General features: G+C 37.4%; 1 protein-coding gene across 1 annotated transcript in view; it reads right to left on the bottom strand.

Annotated features, from left to right (window-relative positions):
• Positions 1 to 1,853: 1,853 nt before the first annotated feature.
• LOC149774454 (uncharacterized) overlaps positions 1,854 to 20,545 on the bottom strand; it is a 30,328-nt gene continuing 11,636 nt past the window's right edge. The window contains exons 2-3 of the mRNA XM_089945135.1: positions 9,094 to 10,694; positions 1,854 to 4,969 (exon numbers count right to left, since the gene is read on the bottom strand). Coding sequence (XP_089801261.1) covers positions 10,380 to 10,694 — 315 coding nt within the window. The 3' untranslated portion in view covers positions 1,854 to 4,969; positions 9,094 to 10,379. The remainder of the gene's footprint in view (positions 4,970 to 9,093; positions 10,695 to 20,545) is intronic.

Here is a 20,545-nt window from a genome sequence, read left to right as displayed (position 1 = left end):
TGGTGTGTAGATATACGCCATCAGTGGAAGAGTCGAATGCGTAGGACAGGAGCAGTGAGAAGAAGATCCCGAAAAGGGTTGGTGCCAGCAAGCAGCCCTACATCACGCCGCTATTAATTAGGAAGGAGGCTGAGGAGGATCCATCATACAGGACTATTCCCTTCATATCGGCATGGAAAGAGATTATCATACTGCGGAGTTTGGGGGGTGGGGCAACCAATCTTACTGAGAAGTTCAAAAAGGCCCTTCCTGATGACCAGGTCAAAGGCCTTGGTGAGGTAGAGTGTAGAGTGGTTGACCCTGCTTTCTGCTCTTCTCTTGGAGTTGTCGTAAGGAGAAGATCATATCTGTCGTCGACCTGCCTGTTCTGAAGCCGCACTGGGAATCCCGGGTACACGCGCTCCGCCAGCAGCTGTAGCCTGTTGATTATGATGCGGGCATACACAATGCCAACGATGCTCAAGAGCGAGATCCCTCTGTAATTATTACAGTCACTGCCGTCGCCCTTGTTTTTGTAAAGAGTCACAATCGTGGCGTCGCGCATGTCTTGTGGGACTGCTCCTTCCTCCCAGCAGAGGCAAAGTAGCTCATTCAGCGGCTGAAGCAATGTTGGTTTCCCACTTTTGATAGCTTCGGTCGGGACGCTGTCACTACCTGGTACTTTGTCGTTTGGGAGGGAGTCGATTGCTTTGCTGAACTCCTCTAAGGTGGGCACTTTGTCGAGCTCCTCCATGGTGAGCAGTTATTTTATGCTGCTAAGGGCTGCATAGGGGACTGACGTTTCTCGGGAGTATAGCTCTGAGTAGTGCTCCACCCATCTGGCCATATATTGCTCATGGTCAATGATCTTCTCTCCCGTCAGAGATTTTAGGGGTGCGACCCCTTTCACTGAAGGTCATAGAGCCTTCTTGATGCCACTGTACATACCTTGGATGTTTCCGGAGTCTGCACAGCGCTGGATTCCTTCACACAGTTGTTGTCAGTACTGGTTCGCGCACTGTCTAGCGATGCGTTGGGTGTTGCTTCGGGCAATTCTGAGAGCAGCTTGCGTCCGTTCATAAGGGAATATTTTGTAAGCTATGAAGGCTTTTCGTTTGTCTTCTACTATTGGTTCCAACCTTAATAGATGTGCGTTGAACCAGTCCTAGCTGGGCCGTTCCTTCTTGCCAAACGTGGACATAGCTGTGCTGTAGATGGCACCCTTCATGGCGTTCCACTTGGCTGTGGTATCGTTCTCTGGCAAGTCCTGGAGAGCTTCTCGAGGCACCACATGCGACAATTCAACCAACCACTGAATGCACGCAACCCATGTAATCAATCAGTGTCTTGTATGCTGTGCCATGTATTGCATTGTAAACAAACAATACAGTGTTTGCATGGTATGCCATGTCAACATTACAAATACATAAATAACATAACAATACGTATTTGAATACTGTAGGGCTTGTCTATGAAATGAATAAGAACATTTTGTGATCTCAAGTTTATATGAAATTAAACTTTATGATGATAACTAAAGTCTTGAATAATTGAATCGATTCATGTAGACGCCGGTTCTGCACTGATGCAGACGACCACTATTTTCACATCAAAACATGAATTGCATACATCGAAACAACGGTATTGTAATGTTATCACTAAAACATGCACATTACTTTCTTATCAGTACCTTACTATTATTAGAGAGATTAACTGCGAATACAAAAATATAGAATCTCTAAATACGAAAAACTCATGCTAATCCAAAATGGCTGGCATCGTGATACAAGGATATACATGGACTTTTCTCGTCATGACTTTTTAGGTATTTTACATAGATTACAAGTTGTAATAGCATAAGAGCATAATATCTGTAACAGATAAGCAAACTTTATGACAGACTTTCAAAGACGTTTTACCGAAAGAACATCTACATCGAAAATAGGATACACATGTTAAGATCGGTTGCCAGGACTGGCTGCTAATTTGACAGTCCATAGACATTAGAGATAAATATAATTGCTATGCTTTGTAAATGAGCATCCTAATTTATTTTCATATTCAAATGTACCATATTTATAAAAACAAACTTATTAGAAGCAAAGACTGAAAATAGTATCTGAGTCATTGTGACTCTAGCCATGGTCATTACAATATGAATATATATATATATATATATATATATATATATATATATATATATATATATATATATATATATATATATATATATGGGGTAATATGTCTTTGGAGCCTTACTTGGATTGTTCGTTTTTGTTAACGACACATCAGCACATGAAATAATATATTGGAGTGACTAGCCCTACCGCAATAAATACTGCATAGACTAGCTCGGTCTGGCCAAGTCAGGATTCAAGCTGTTCCCTTCTGGTAGCGAACAAAGTACAATAACCACTGAGCCATTGTCGATCTAGTATGTTCTAATAATCTGCATATTGAGTGCCTGGCTCTATCTCTCTTTGTATGGATACTATCTGACTTTGACATTGAAGTCAGCGGCAAATGTACCGCATAACTGTAGAAAGTAACGGAATTAATTATTTATTGTAGCTAAATTTAAATACATTTCTAGTGGTTTAAATCTACAATCTACAATTATAAATGCAGTATCTCGTTCCACGCATGATTTCAATATTTCAAAATAGTCCACTGTCATAAATAAAGTCCCTCAACATTATAATTGTCACTGACGGTGTATTTAAAAGGAATGTTAATCAGAAACATCCCAAAGCGATTTATCTAGATTATATTACTTGGGGAATATTCTCATGCGACAAATTTCAAACAAGCCTAATGAACGTTATGTGTGTTCTGTAATTTCCTACCAGCCTAAAATGAATTAAAGGTGTGGTTTGTAACTTCCAGACTAAGGAACAAAAGGTATGGCATGTGTTACGAATCTATGCTCTTAAAATAAGCACCAGAAAAGAGTGAAGAAAATAAACTTGGTAAAATTTAACAAATCATTTATTTCCCTCTAAAACTTTCTTTGCCATAGCTCTAGTAACTGCACAAGGTGGGTATAAATCAAGGAATTCTTTTTTTAGGATAACTTTCTGATCCAAACAAGGCTATTCAGTTACAAGTGGATTAACCACAACCTTATATCCAGCTATGTAATTGCCTAGTAATATATGAATGATCTCAGCGGGTAAAACAGAGACCGTTCTGACTGTCACGGGTCCTGAGACTACGTCTGATGACATGTTTACACAATGAAGAGGAACATTAACAAAGCATTACTCTACTCCCTGAATAAGAACACTCTTAGAAGGAAACATCCCAAAGAAACAAGAGCTTTTGGAATAGGTCTGTCTTGATTCTGATGCTTATTTATCGATTTGTATCAAACAGAAATAACGTGTATTTTCTTCTTGCAATAGGTACACGTAAGAAGAGATAAGGATTTCAGATCATTCTTATCTGAAACTTGATTTCTAAAAGTTGTGACAGATATAATTTTCATATTTAATAGGCCGAAATAATTTTTACAAGAAGACTGCTGAGTGGAAGACTTGCTTACAAAATAAACTTTATGCGCCAAGGAATACTCGTCAACATTACGAGCAGAGTTTTCCAAGGTTTCGACCTTATGCTTATCAAGATGAGTCTTAATGTCACTATGGACACAGTTTTTAAACTCTTCAAGTAATATGAGTTGTCTTAGATTTTCGCAATTTTGATCAACTTTCTTGGCTAAGCACCACCTATCAAATAACTACTCATTTTCTCTTGCACATTCGACACGAGTTTGTCCAGCTCCTTTTTTATAGTTTCTGCTTTTTTGCCGATAAGCCTCAGGGACTAACTCATAACCCTTTAAGGTGCAATCCTTAACCAGATCATATGCTGCTCTCTGCTGTACTGACAGGGATGCATTGATGTATCGGGCTTTGCCAAAAGGTGCACTCTGTAATAATATAGTCCAATGCTTCCTCGGCCATTTCAAATTTTCAGCAATGTTTGCAAAATGAGAAAATGAGGAAAATCTTTATCTACTTCTTTTTCTCTAAAAGGGGCACTAACCCAAAATTCCTAGTAACATCAAGACTTGCATTTGGATGTAAAGTGGTTTCGTACTTTTCACTTGCCAGTTCTAATTCTCTTATTCTATATTGATATTCCCTTTCTTCCTTCTCTCTTTGCTCTTGCAATTGCATCTGTCTCTTTTTTCTCTTTCTCTGATTGTAATTGCATTTGTTTCTCTCTCTCTCTCTCTCTCTCTCTCTCTCTCTCTCTCTCTCTCTTACTCCTATTGCAACTGCATTTGTTTCTGTTATTTCTGTAACTGTATTTGTTCTTTCTGTAACTGCATTTGTTTCTCCTCTTTCTCCAATTGTAACTGCATTTGTATTTTCTTTTCTTCTTTATCTTTCTGAAGTTCAAACTTTCCTAACTCCAGTTCCATCTTCTATTTTAATATTAATTCCTTTATTTTTATGTCGGTGTTTGATGCAGGCTTACTGTTCAAAACCAAAGGGGGCCCCGAGTGGCCGAGTGGTCTAAAGCGCTCTCCGTTACGGATTACTGCCATCTCACCTCTGTCTGCGTGGGTTTGAGTCTAGGATTCGGCCAATGTGGGTATGTGAGAAAGCTTGCCAGTAGCTTCTCGTGGGTCGGTGGTTCTTCCCGAGGTTTTCCCGGGTTCTTCCTCCACCATTAATACTGGCCGCCATGCATAGCCTATCGTGTGCTGAGAAATGGCGTTAAACACAGCAACAACAACAACAACAACATCAAAACCAAAGCACTTTTATCCAAAACATTCCTTTCCACCAAATATTGGACCAAAATAGTTTTTATTTCTTGCTTTGCTAAAGAATTTTGCCTCCGAAAGGTCATATTTTCTGGAAAGCTGAAGAAATTCATCTTTTTTTTAATCAGTCGAACTGCTCCTGGGTAGGATTTGAAAGAAACATCTCCACGTTTGATGACATTGTAGAAAAGCATGTTGATTCACTAAAAATTTCTGAAATGTGAAATAATGCTTGGGATTTAAAACAATTCTGAAAACTATGGGAATTTAATTTTCAAAAACAAAGTTTTCTAAAATATGTTAGCCCACTTTCGTACCCCGGACGAGCCCTCAAATTTCTCTTACGAGTCTATGCTCTTTAAAAATAAGTAACAGAAAAGAGTGAAAACAACAAGCTATTTAAAAAATAAATTTAAAAAATGTACTTCCCTAGAAAACAAAGTGAATCTTGTTGAATCATAAAAAATGGTATTCAGTTTTGATATCAGTATAAATTCCAATGAATGTTCTATGCCAAGAATTTTGTCAGAGCACTTTTGTTTTTTCAGAGAAAATAACCAGTTGAATTCAATAATTTGAAGAAAATTAAATTCAGACAAACTGGTCACGATATAATACAACTTAAAAAAACTAGATGTTAAAGCACGACTGGTAAAATCTTTAGTCACACGATAATATAGATTTCTGCTTTACCTCAGGAAACATTAGCATTTTCTAAAAACAGCCATTACCTAATGAAAAATAACCTTCTAGAATGGTTTAATGAGCCTTATTTATTTACAACACAATACCCTATAAAGTTAACGTAGGGATCTCAAAAACCCTGACTCTGATCACCATATTGACCACTTCTTGTTTACCTGAATAATAATTTGGTTAATAAGCTCATGCACATAAAGTATAATGAAGCTATTTTTAGTTGTTTACATAAATAAAAAGTCAATCAGGTCAAGCAGAAATTAACTCAATTTTTGACAAGGTCAAGTCTATCAAACAAGGTTACGTTACAATAACATGTAATAAAAATATTTAAAACTAACAGACAAAATTCAATATACAAAACACTTTACCAAATGTTTGCCTAAAAGTAATGACAAAATTTTAAGAATGATTTCAAACTACGAATTTAACGGACACAATCTGAACGTTGTCACCCATTCACAAATAGTTTCATTGCTATCACACCACAAAGGTAAAATTCTAAACGATACAGAATTATTATCAACCTAGTACAACATTCTTACAAAAGATTAAATATCTAGACAGAGAAAAAGTGTTGTAGTGTTACCACTCAAACCCAACATATCTGTGTAAAACTTTCAAACATAATTGAATTATCCATGTTATGCAACGACAATTTAAGAGAACCGTACCAAATTATAAACTAAATCCAAACTTATCTTAAAGTTATAATACAAGTCAAAACAAATTATGTTTTCAGAATGAATGACATGTCTTAAATATGCTCACGTAATAAAAAGTTTGGCGTTTCACAATGGCATTGTCCAAAACATCTTAAATGAATTCAGAATAATCTCAAAATATTGCTTCTGATTAACACCGTCGTATGATACTTTGTAATTACAATTGCTTAAATAAATAGTTCACACAAAATGCAAGCACAACAGTACACACACTCATGGACATAATATAATAACAAAAATGTAAATAGGAATAGAAATGAGGGATTAGTAACGAAATTAACCGCACATCTCTCTCTCTCTCTCATACACCATACTCAATCACCTGACGTCATCTTCCGATTACGATTTACCACATATGTGTGTGTGTGTGTGTGTCTGTGTGTAACAGTATGCAGCTAACGATGTATGTACCCATATTGCTTCATAGATGGTAATATATACAAAATATTTAGATATCGATTGATCAGCTTCCCAATCCATACAGCGAGTTTAGTTTGACATAGGCAAGCAAATATTCAGATGAAATAATCCTTTGCAAAGGAAAACAAAATGCTGCATTACCCATCAAATGAATACAATGGAGAAGTGAGCATTTAAGTAGGGAAGAAATCAATATGTCTTTCCCGTTCCAGTGAGCATCACGATTTTGAAATATTTTTTTCTCTTCAAAAAGATGATTAACTGATTTCTGTTCTATTTCAGGTTTTACACGAAGCGTTTTGCTCTGCATATTTCTTTTACTATGCCTAATGCCCATTGTGCCTCTTGCTCAGATTAATGGATTTGCAGCGAAGATATCGTATTATAACTTGTATAACGCTGGTAGCATGATGTCCCACCCAGTAAGATTATCCTGACACCATTCCGACCAGTCCTAACACTAACCTCTTAATGCTGAGCGCGAAGCGAGACAGCTTTAGTTTCATCTTTTTTAAAGTTTTTGTTATGACTGACAAGGGGTCCGAACCGGCGACCTCCCGCATCCGAGGCGGACGCTCTAACCACTAGGCAACCGGAGCAGTCAAACAGACTTAAGATTTTGCGTAGATGATTGTGAAGACGCCGAATCACTTGTTACGACTGTATGTGAATAAACTATCTAACAGAAAAGAGCGAAAACAGCAAGTTTAGCACAGTTCCAAAACTAAGCTGTTTCCCTATAATAGAAACTGAACATTTGAAAAGAACTTAGAGCATTGTTCCAAATACTACTAAATGGTCTAACACAAGTCCAAAGAATAGAGTCGTATGAATGAATTCCACCGGTGTTTCGTATGTATTCCAATCTTGAATGCGATGATGTACCAATCGCCTGATATAGTGTTAACATCATAAAAATATCTCTAAATGAATTCACAAAAATCCAAAATATTTAGTCCGAACTTATTAATGTGGACTTTCAAATTCCAATGAATAATATTTAAATCAATAAACCCTCTCACATATTAAATGAAATACAACTGATTGCATTACAGATATTACGATATAAATAACAAACAGCCTTAATATAAAATTCGGAGACACAGTTAGAAGATTGCGAATAGAATAAGGGTGAAAATTTCATTTCCATAACATTGTAAGTTGTAAACAATGTTAGGTCTTTCACCCAAAGTGTAGTAGAGAACATGGCAAACAACAGTTAGACCACGTATTCTCGAAGGGAAAACAAACGTCCTCAATTCAAACCCAAATAAACTTAATTGCCTACAAGGAATGCTGATCTTAATATATAATCTGCAATGATATACATAACTTAGCTATGTAATATGTTGTTTGCAAAATGATATCAGCCGTTCTGCAGTCCATCCACAAACTTTTATAAAAGAACTATCATACAATGAAATTTTATTTTTAATTCATTTACACTTTTTACTTCAATAATTTTAAGAATAAATTTCGATCGCCAATTTGCCACAGATAAACTAGCTGAAGAGTTCTCAAGGATTTAGAAAAAAATGACTATTTATTATGTCGCTTGAGAATTGTCAATCTATGAAATCTGATCATATCAGTGCAAATAAAAAACAAATAAGTATAAAAATCAACAGTAGCTGTAATAGACGCTTTACTGTCTTGACGTGGAGATTAATGGCTTGTCGGCTATAATCAAAATTGGTACTTTGCGCCTGTGGACTAGTGACTAAGAAAATAATAGTTGTATTTATGAATGTACAAACTACAGCAAAAATAATCTAATTAATGAATACCATCCGTTCATTCTTGTAATGTATAGTGTGTGTGTGTGTGTGTGTGTGTGTGTGTGTGTGTGTGTGTTTCATCCTGGTTGCACTAAGATTCTCATTTTGGACATGGGTTGCAGTTTTGTGAATAAAGTATGTTTATTCTTATGATATTCTACTCTTTTAATGTTGATTCAGTTTAATCCAATGGATTAATCCCTGTCATTTATAAATTTATATGTGACGTAACCCTCATATTTAATTTATTTTCATTTCTTTGTTTTTCCTTATTTATCTGCTCCTTTCCTGTTCCATCGTCCATTCTTTTACCGAAAAGTCTGGACTGGTGAAATCGTCATGCTAGCTTATTACTAATTACTAATTAAATTACTAGTGCCATTATAAAGAATAAGTATTCAGGAAACAAAAGATTGTCAGGAAAATCTTAAATTTGAAGGTAATTACCAACTTGATTCAGCCACCAGCATATTTGTGATACAGTGCTCTCTCTCTCTCTCTCTCTCTCTCTCTCTCTCTCTTTTGCATGTGAATGTGTGATTTGGATTTTTAACGTAGCTTTAACAATTTCTCAGTTATATCGCTAAGTTATCAGCCAGCAGTGTGGCAGTTTATAGTGATGTCTAGCACTGGGTCATCATGCCGCATACATGTAGTGTGACGTCCCACCCAGTCACAGTATCCTGACACTAGGCCGACCACTCCTAACACTAACCTCTTAATGATGAGCGCCCATCGATGCGGCTGTTAGTATCATTTTCATAAGTCTTTGATATGACTCGGCTGGGGTTCGAATCCGCAACCTCCCGCATCCGAGACGGACTCTCTAACAACTTATACCACCGGATCGGTCATGCAACATATAATAGAAAAAAGAATGTATACAACAAGCAGGTAAGAAATCTACTGGAAACAAGCCACAACGTATATATGTATATTAGCATCAGCATATTACAGCAACAAGGTACAACAAATCAAAATGATACGTGAACGAATTTACATGGTCTTTGAAATACGTTATATTATTCAAAAGAACCAGAATGAGACACAGGATATGCTATAATTGTAGCCCGGGATAAAATAAAAATGCAGACATAGTTTGTCTCAGATGTACATCGTCTATAATGTGATGATGGACCCAAATACAAATTTTGTCATTTTATGCCTTGATTATTTTCTTTGTTGCATTGATAAGTTCAATAGATTTATACTTGGCGGTTTCCAGCCAAAAGTAGCTGTTAATTTACAATTTTTATTCCTTCTTAAGTCATTGCAGCAAGAAAAATAGAAAGAATCACTTGCGTCAAAAATTCGTGCTTACATAAACGCAGTAAAATTGACGTTAATGTGAAAAAAGAGACGCGGTGCTACAGACATTGAATGTAAATCTCATCGTTATCAGAATCAGCAAATGAGAAATAGCGATACGTGATTTGCTTACAACCTGTGGCTTGCGATTTCGATTCTTGCCCAGACCGAACCTGATTGGCTGTCTTTGTGTTTCTCTGGGTGAGCACTTTAGTTACCTCGCAATGAAACGTCTTTCGAGTGATGGATGATGTGGCATTACGCCACGGTTATGAGATATTGAAATGAGCGATTCTCGGTGCAGTACATTAGGAGAGATAAACTGAAACCAAATGGAATGTACTAGAGTCACCAATATATAAGACTGTCTTATTTCTAGTGCCCTTTAGCAAACGAATTTCAAGTCGTTTTTCCCAGTGCCTCGATTGCTGAGAAAGAGAGAGACAGACAGAGAGAGAGAGAGAGAGATATGGGGGGCCGAAGAGAGAGAGACACACACAGAGAGAAACAGAGACGGAAAGACAGAAAATGGTTTATAAATTTCCAAACTTTACATTGATGCATATACTGTAAGTGGTGATGCATCTGAACCTGGAAGCCACCAACAACAAGGCATTATAACATTGTATGTGATACACTGCAGTGTAACACAGTCTTGATACAACAAAACAAGTGTTTAATCCTTCTTTACTACTATGTTGTGTCCACCAAATCGCCCGTGTAAATGTTACCGGACTTTACGATGAACTCTCCAGTGAGGATCGTCTGGATCGCTTTCTCTTTGACTTCTGGTCTTTTCTTGATGTTCAAATGTTTGCTTAGTTCTCGTTTGCAGAAGTTGGAACCATCACCCACGGTCGAGCGGCTTTCGTGCGATTTGGAATGGGACTTTGTGCCAGACACATTCCTGTCTCCTATGATTTCTTGTCCATTTAGTATTGTCGTTTCCTCACAAGGTAGCGCTGATATCTGATTTCCTGAGGCCATCGGTTTGCGTAAGATTAATCCCTGTTAAATATGAATGTGAGATATAAATATCATTACTGGACGATAGCATACCATCGACGTAAAATTATTTTTTACTAAATCGTAAATAATATGCATGTGAATAACAGGGACAAAAAACAACAACAAACAAGGAAACATAATTGACAAAAGGTACATAGGTACGAAATTCAACAATGAAACATTAATTTAAGTAGCATAACTAATTTCGTATGTGGATGTAGGTGTGCTCGAATAAAACGTTAAACGTTACTTGCTTTAAATTTCATGAAATTTGTAAATTCAGAAAAAGTAATCGACCCATATCAAGCTCAATCTGACATACATGTACCGTGTAATCATTTGTATATTATGGAGAGGAACATACGATATAGTTTTTTAATTCCCTTGCTTTTTCGATGTAGTTTAACTAATGCGAAAATTACTACATGTGTTTGTATTTGTGTGGTTTGGATTTTTACCATAGCTTTAACATTTTAGTCATATCAGATAGTGAAGGCAATATTGAATCAAAGCACGCAAGCTGCAGTAATGTCGAAATAGGATCGAGTTCACGTGACTTTTGAGACGCTCGTCATCACAATTGTAAGTCAAATCGTTAGAGGCAGGCTCAACTGTTGTTAAATGTTGGCGCTAGCGCGTGTCTGTGTATATGTGTGTGTGTGTGTGATTTGGATGTTTAACGTAGCATTAACAATTTTGTCCATCATATCGCTCCGATGTCCACAGTGTGGAAGTTTATAGTGATGTCTAGCACTGTGGCATCATGCTGCAGAGATGTCGTATCATGTCCCACCCAGTCACATTATCCTGACACCAGGCCGACCAGTCCTAGTACTAACCTCTTAATGCTGAACGCCAAGCGAGGCAGGTGCTAGTACCATTTGTGTAAGTCTTTGGAAGTCTTTTGTAAGTCTTTGTAAATCTTTGGAAGGCCTCGGTCGGGGTTCAAACCCGCTACCTCCCACATCCGAGACGGAGGCTCTAACCACTTAGGCCGGTTGTCGCGCGTATTTTGTATCACATCTGTATGGCGACTTTGAGTCAATTGAAATATAAATCTTTGTTTTGTCACTAAAAAGGAGGAACCTAGCCCAGCGGTTGCTTCTATATCTCGAACTGATAATACATATCTCCAATTAATTTCATTCAGAATGTTACATAGCTTGTTCAAATCGGTGTGTTTCTATATCCATATTTCGCGTGTTTAAGGAACAGTTAAGAGACAACCAAAAAACCTTCAAAATATATGGTCGTTTACTGTTGCATCGATAGGGATGACCACAGATTCAACATTTAGGTTATTTGTAACAAGCATAGGATCTAAAAGAATTTTGTATCGGACATTAAACGTGATGACTCAGCTATATTATCCAAATTATTCCCTGCTAGGATCTCAACAAGACTGTAAAATATTATCAAGTAGGTCATCGCTTAAATCATTGAAAATAACGATATTTTTAAAACCCATCATCGTTCAGTAGATACATTCAAATGATCCTAAAAGTATCTATTTTCTGAATTATATTTGTAGAAATTTATAAGAAGATAACATTTTAAATGAGTTTTCAGAGAACATTGCGTTGATATTTCGAAGCATAAATTCAGAAAGATCAGTATAGAGAGATTCAGCTGTGTATATCATAAACCCAGCCTGCATACGTGTTCCTATCAAATCTAATCAGTTTGTTATTGACCTCCTCTCTGATACTAACACTAAATGGCTACATATGATACAACTACACGACCTTACACAGGTAATATATGCTCCAACAAGAGTAACAGCCTGTACTTCTACTCTGATCGACCACATCTATACTACTCATCCAACCAATCTCTACGAGATAAACGTACCATGTTTCCCTATTAGTGAGCACTATCCTATATGTGCAACTCGTAAGCAACAGAGCGCAAAGAAAAACAATTTACACTCTTACATGCAATACAGATGTTTCAAAAACTTTGCTGAAAATGAATTTCTCGCTGAACTCTCACAAAACATTAACACAATATATTTCCCTAACATAGACCCAGAATAAGACTTGTCTATCTGGAACCACTCTTTTCTTACTATCCTAAATAAACACGCCTCCATACGAATCAAAAGAATTAAACGATCAAAACAACCAGAATGGTATACTAATGAAATCGCAGAGGCACAACGCAAACGAAACTACTACCATAAATTTAAAGACTTTACAAACTATCGTTTGTGGCGGAACACAGTCAAATCAATCATTGTAAAACACAAACGCTCCTTTTTCAAAGAAGAAAGTCATCACATCAAACTCCGATAACAGATCCATCTGGAATCACTTACGAAATCTAACTTCAACGAAACCTGCGCCTCTAGCTCCATGTGAAATTATAGTTGATGGCACTAATTATACTGATGAGCTTGATATTGCAAACAAGCTGAACTATTTTTTTACTAATATGTCCCAAACGCTTGACAGGTCTAATAATAGAGAGCCTAATTTAGACAAACTTACTAAATTCGTGAATGAAAGGGTACCCGATCATGTTAGTTTCAACATTCCCTTAATAACAATAAATGACACTTTTGATATTCTAAATAAACTTGACACAAACAAATCAGCTGGTCTAGATGGAATTCACCCCAAAACTTTGAAAATGTCGGCTTTATCAATCTCAGAGTCGTTGAAAGAAATAATTAACTGTAGTATCACTTCCTGTAAATTCCAGGAGTCATTGAAGTTAGCAAAAGTATTCGCAATTTATAAGGGAAATGAAGAGAATGACCCATCTAACTATCAATACATATCTGTTCTATCTTTACGTTCAAAAATTATTGAAAAACATGTCAGCAAGCATATTTTCAGATATCTTGACAAGCACCAACTCCTCCATAGATCACAATCAGGTTTTCGAAAGAATCATTCATGTCAAACTGCAATGACAAAACTTATAGACCAATGGCTACTAGCAGTAGAATCGGGCGAACTTACTGTCGCAATCTTCATTGATTTTAAAAAATGCATTCGATCTGGTTGACCATTCAGTGCTCATTAAAAAACTTTCAGCCTACAAGTTTTCTCCAAACTCAGTTGCCTGGTTCACGTTGTATCTCACAAACAGACACCAGGTTGTTTGCACGGGTAAATATATATCCGAACCAATTCATATCTTAAGTGGTGTTCCTCAAGGATCTATATTAGGGCCTCTTCTTTTTCTACTATTTATCAATGACTTAGCCTTGTATCCAGCGCACGCTAACACAGATCTTTTCGCTGACGATTCTGCATTGCATTTTTCTGGTATATCTCTAGACTCCATTAAAAATAAACTTCAAATCGACCTCAACAATATATCAGTTTGGTACCATCAAAACAAAATGCATATTAACATTTCTAAAAGGGCATGTATGACAACTGGAACAAGGCAGCGTCTATCTACTAACATGGATTTACTTCTAACTCAAAATGGCTTAGACGGATCTATTGTCAAAGATCAAAAACGTATTGGTATCTACATTGATCAACACCTCAGCTGGAATGCGCATATCGATCATCTATGTGCAATGGTAGTCAAAAGGATAACTCTCTTAAAATTGCTTTCGACATTTCTATCTTCACAATCACTTGAAATTTATTTTTCGGGTTATATACTACCACTGATAGATTACGGCTGTACCATATGGTGAAACACATCAAATTATAATCTGTCCAGAATTGATAGACTCCAGAAATGGGCAGCCTGAATAATATTGAAACTTTCTGTTATGACTCCCGCAAATGTTTTGTTTTCACGTCTGAAATGGCTTCCTATACAAAAACGTATTCTTTATTTTAAAGGAATCATCAGTAGTGAAGTGGGACGATATAGGGTCTATGGGAATTAGCATTAAAAACACCCCTGGGCCACTATAGGGTCTATGTAAATTTAACATGGACAAAACCCCTGGGCCGATATAGGGTCTATGGGAATTAACATGGACAAAAATCTTGGGCTGGTATAGGGTCTATGTAAATTTAACATTAATCACCCTGGGCCTGTACAGGGTCTATGTAAATTTAACATGGACAAAACCCACTGGGCCTGTATAGGGTCTATGTAAAATTAACATGGGAAAAAATCTTGGGCAAGTTGAGCCTCAAAGGAAATGGAACAGGGTCGGGACCCTATTTTAATATGGTCCCGACCTGATGAGTCTAAGGAAATGGAACAGGCGAAAATTGAAACAGGGAGGGGTCTCTATTTTTTTTTAAAATAAAAAAAAATATAAAAAGGGGTAGGCAATTGAAAGTCTATCTCTTTTCGAGAGATGTGGGTGGCCCTGAAAAGGGCCTTTGGGTTTCTTCTTCTTCTTCTAACTCCTTAACTTCTTTATCCATCCCCTTATTTTTTCCATCATTCCTTTCTTCTTCTTCTTTTCTGTTTCGGTATCCAGTCCGGGTGACCCATGGCTCGGAACTTCTGTTGGATTTTCATCCAGTTAGTGTTTAGTTTCTCTAGTTCTTCTTTTTGCTTTCTATTTTCTTCTTCTTTTCTATCTGTTGCCCACCTGTCCTTTATTTTCTCCACTTCTTCATCTATCACCTTTCTCATCTTTTCTTCCCCTTTTTTCAATTGTTCAACGCTCCTTTTGACAAAGGGCCACTCTGACCTTTGTTCTATCTCTTCCAAGAACCTTCTTACTTTTTTACCTTCTCCATGGCCTCTTTTATTGTCCCCACTCTGACATAAGGGGGATTTATCAGCCCTCTCAATCTTTTCACTTCTTCTTCAATTAATCCCTCTATCATCTCCCTGGCTAATTTTAGTTCGTTCACGTAGTGCAGACTTGTTCTTAACCTCGAATCTCTTTCAATCCTTTCAACTCCATATTCACCATCCACCATCCAAAAATAAACATGCCTTAAATCATTAAACAGTTGGGACACTTCCATCTTTTTCATTCCTTAGAATGGTGCGAACGACTAACTTTGTGGGTTCTTATAGTTAAAGTGCGGACGTGAAGGAAAACATCCCCCTAAAACAAAATTGATATTACCTAGATTATCACTTAAAACGCGCGGACGTGAAGGAAAACATCCCCCTACGTTTCTCATTTCATATAATATACTATCCACATAAGTGAAGCAGCAATTAACAAACCCCAAATCTACTATCCACACACGCAAAGCATTATAATGAAACCCAATAATCTACTATCCACACAAACGTACGTGAGCGCTTACAAACACACACACACACACACACACACACACACACACAGAGAGAGAGACACACGGAAAAAAGAGTAAGTGTTTATATTCACACTACTCTACATACACACATTGGCAAATCGATTGTTATCTCTTTTCTAAAGGTTTGGGTAGCCCTGAAAAGGGCTGTTTGTTTTTGAACTCCTGTGACACCTGGTTAATGATGGCACCTTCCAGGCCTGGCACTACACACACATCTTCTTCCCCAGTCTCCTTTTACTTTTTTTCTTGAGAGCGCAGAGGGAGGATGATTGGCTTCAGCACCCCAATCCTCTGTCTCTGGTATCTTGTAAGCCATCCTCTCTTCTATTTTCTTTTCCTCCTCTTCCCTCTGTCTTCTCTCCTCCTACCTAACCTCTGCTCTATATACACAGCTGAATTCTGGGCTATACTTGAAGCACTCAAATGGATCAAAGAGAACAAAATACCCCAAGCGGTAATAATAAGTGACTCGCTAAGCGTCATAAACTCAATACTTAATAACAACACCAAATCAGGAGAAAACTATCTTAGGCAAACCAATTTATTGTTAAAAATACTGAACAATAATAACTTACAAGTAGAATTTATATGGATACCATCCCATATTAACATACCAGGTAACGATATGGCAGATATAACAGCTAAACAAAAACTAAACGAAACCACTCACATCAACCTAGATTATAGCATATGCGAACTCAATAGCATATCTAAAACCCTCATTGATAATAAATGGCAGGAATTATGGAACACAAGCACTCAAGGCAGGAAACTAAAAACCATCATTAAAGAAGTATGTAGAAATAGGAAACCACCCAAAACAAAAGGCAGTGAACAAAAATTCATAAATAGAATACTCACGGGCAAAACCAAGCTGGCTAACAGCTTCGGACAGTACATAGGACCACAACCACATAACCCTAACTGCTACCACTGCAGGGTCCCAGAAGACATAGAACATATTTTTAACAACTGCCATACACTTGAAAAAGAAAGGCTAAGTTTAAAGTTAAACTGCATAATATTGGATCCCCTGCAACATACCCAGAATTCTTGATGAACACAAACCCCAATATTAATCTAACATTCAAAAATATCATAAGTTTTATACACGAATCCAATCTAATCAAAAAAATCTAAGAAAGTAAATCAAAGACCAGTTAAAAATATTACAAATCACTGTTTGGGAATTATGACGGCCGGCTCGGTCTCCTGGGTTCACAGATTGACACAGCCGTTCATAGCCCGAATAATAAAAACCAGTTAAGGACGAATATTACAAAATCACTGTTTGGGAATTATGACGGCCTGCTAGGTCTCGTAGGTTCATAAACTGACACAGCCGTTCATAGCCCGAATAATAAAAACCAATTAAAGCCACAAAAAATTAAAATAGGAAAATAGGAATTAATTAAAACAGGACTCCATAATAACATACAAACAACCATAAAACAAGTTTTTATTCCAAACCAATAAGATAAGGAATCAAAATAAATAAGGAATTCATGAAGAAAAAAAAAAAGAAAAAAAAAATATACTCCTAACCGTCTCCTTGTCTCTAAAACAACATCTGGCTGAACTTTTAAATCAAGCTTCCACAGCTATTTCTACTAACATACTCAGCCAAATCCAGGCGATGTTGGCAGACGACCCTGAAGAATTTGAAACTTCCACGCTGGCAGCGGCCCTGTAAGTATCATCATCCAGCGGCGATGAAGCTGATGAACCTGCACCACCTAAACAGAGTGGAAAAAAGGAAGGCTCTGTCTACCGGAATGTGGGACTGGGAAAGGCAATTGATGATATCAAAAAAGCGGGCCACTTCGTCAATGATACAAGACCAGGTGTCCTAATGTGATGTCATCGCTGCCGACCAATCGTAGCGGGAGTCACATACTGCTTGGTTTGACACCTGGGGCATTTCAATCCTACTAAGAAACACGAGTGTGTGGTGTCACTATTCCCACTCATGTTTATTAGCCTTTCAGTCGGGTTGTTAAGGACTAGTTAGTCCTACACCTGAGTGGCTAAATTAAAAAGTACTCTTTGAGTACATAAAAGCCTGGGGGATGAGGCTCTTTTTCCTTCCCCCAGGAGTAATTAAAAATCACGCAGTGCGTGAATAAACAAGTGGTACATGTTCAAAAGAACGCAAACCACTATAATCCAACTAAATAACTAACCTAGATCATGACCAAACAACGCGCGGACCTAAAAGAAATACTCACTCACTTTTTATACTACCCATTACTAATTTAAAAATTTTCATTTTAAAAAATTATATACTATCCACATACGCAAAGCAATAAAATCCCAAATCTACTCTCCACTCACGTCAAACAGCAAAAAAAAACCATTAAAAAAACATTATCATTATCCACACAAACGTACTTGATCTCTTACAATCACAAACACATACAATCACACCACAAAAGAGTCAGTGTTTATATTCACACCACTCTGCATACACACATTGGCAAATCGATTGTTATTTCTTTTCTAGAGTATTGGGTAGCCCTGAAAAGGACTGTTTTTTTTTTTGTTTGTTTACTATGGCAATCTTTTAGTTTCTAAGAATGCGACGTCCTCTGACGATAGACTTTCTGACGATAGGTATGCTTCTTCGGAAAGAGAAGAAGAACTCTGGTGTCGATACGACAATCGACAAAGCCTCTGTCAGGTTGCTGATGCTGTTGTTGCTGTTGCTGCTCTCTCTGTTGTTTCTGAAGTCTGTACTTCTCTGTCCATTCTTCTTTCTCCCTGTTCATTTCTTCTTTTCAAAGCTCTTCTATCAGGTCTTCAGTGACTTTTAACATTCTCACATTCTCTATCTCTTCTGGCTTCGGTATCAGACTGTGTCTGACCCTATGCAAATTCACGTAGGCTTTGTTTAGCTTAGCTAGTCTGGAGCACATCTTCGTAGGAGGATGAGTCGACAATGGATGGTTAGACTGGAGGCTACCCCCGGCTTTAAAGTCAAAGCGTGGACGTGAAGGAAAACATCCCTCCACGGTTTTCGAGCCGCAACGTTCAATGAGTGTCATGAGATGGATAGTAAGAAGTCAAAGAGCATGAATCAAAATTCTTATAGCCAAACAAAAGACAAAGGCATTTTGTTTTCAAAACACAACATTTCTTATTCAAAATCACTTGACACTAACAAACAACTATAACATTTTAACAATATAACATCAAACATTTTTTCAACTGACAAACATTTTTTTTCCAACTAACACATTATTTTGGACAAGGCTGACAACGTTGTGAATGAAATTGTGATTTCCACTGTTGGAAGTCATTAGGTCATTGATGGATACTACGTTTCCTAGCTTGAGACAAAAGATAAGCATAATGGTCACAAAACCATTGATCTACTTTCACATCGTTTCTAGAAGAAGAACGAGGATCAAAATGAGTCACTAAATGTTCTAAGGAATAATCCAGGCTGCGATGATGCAGAAAATACACACAATATTGTCCACACACCAAGGAATCTGTGCCTTGCAATTTCACATTATTGAATCGGGTGGTCTGAGCATTTCTTCTCATAAAGTCAATGATATCGTCTTCCAAAGGAGGCAATCCATACGAATCGAAATATTCCACACACCCTTCTTGAGGAAAGTAGACGGCTACCCAGTGGGTTCCTGTGAGATGACTGTCGTCCGTGTTGATCACATAAGCTAGATGGTCTTGAGGTTTACGATGAGGGAGTTCATCTTTAGCACAGACGACAGGATTCCAAGAAGCCGTGTACGATCTGTGGTTCAAAAGGTAATAAAGTTCCCAGGTATCCATGTTTTGTGTGGTTTTTTTCTTCTTCTTCATAGGTAATGATAAGTGATCAATTCGATCCTGACTTTTTGCTGGAAAATGTCTGACAAGTAAAAGGCGTTTAGATCCGACTTCTTACTCTGGTCAAAGAGAGATTCGATGCGACGGCACTCCAGAGACGTTAATGGAGGATAAGAATGTTTATCCAAACCTTTATGCCACTCGTTCAACACGAATTCTATTTCAATGTGATCCCAAGCTTTGTCCAGATATTCGTCCAATTTTTCTTCTTGACTTAACATCAGACATTTGTCGTGTTGAATTTGACTGGGATGATCGTTGTGACATCCATAGCACTCTTCCTTGATCAATTGTTTCATTATATCTGCCAAGACTGTAGCAAAATAGGAGACTAAATGGGCTTCTTGTTCTGGCCATCTTGACTTTATCATGATAACTTCTTCGTCTTGGGATTCTTCTTCTTCCACGGTCTCCTTACATTCCATCTTCAAAGTTTTTCCACTAGGTAAAGAGGGATAACAGTCTTCCATAGCTTCTAATAATCTAGAATGACTTCTCTCAAACTGTTGATTTCTATGGTATTGTCAAATTCTGCATAGAGGATGACGTTCGCTGTGTGATCTGGAGGTGGATTTGCAAACTGAAGTTCCACACGAATATGACCCGATTTTATAGTGTGGAAATGTCCCTCGTCGCTGCCTTGGTCTGAAGTGAAATCAAAACCCCACAAAGCATAGCCTCATGAATAATCGTCGTACGAAATACCGTGACTGGTGTTGGTTCCTAACTGTCCCGTGGCTTCGTACAGGGACAAGTACGATCTCAAATAATTCTTCGCGACACCAAAGT

Source organism: Sinohyriopsis cumingii, unplaced genomic scaffold, assembly GCF_028554795.1.
Source record: "Sinohyriopsis cumingii isolate HCF-2022 unplaced genomic scaffold, ASM2855479v2 utg000229l, whole genome shotgun sequence".
NCBI classification, from domain to species: domain Eukaryota; kingdom Metazoa; phylum Mollusca; class Bivalvia; order Unionida; family Unionidae; genus Sinohyriopsis; species Sinohyriopsis cumingii.
The sequence above is the reverse complement of the archived record's forward strand: the minus strand, read 5'-3'. Positions and strand labels throughout refer to the sequence as shown.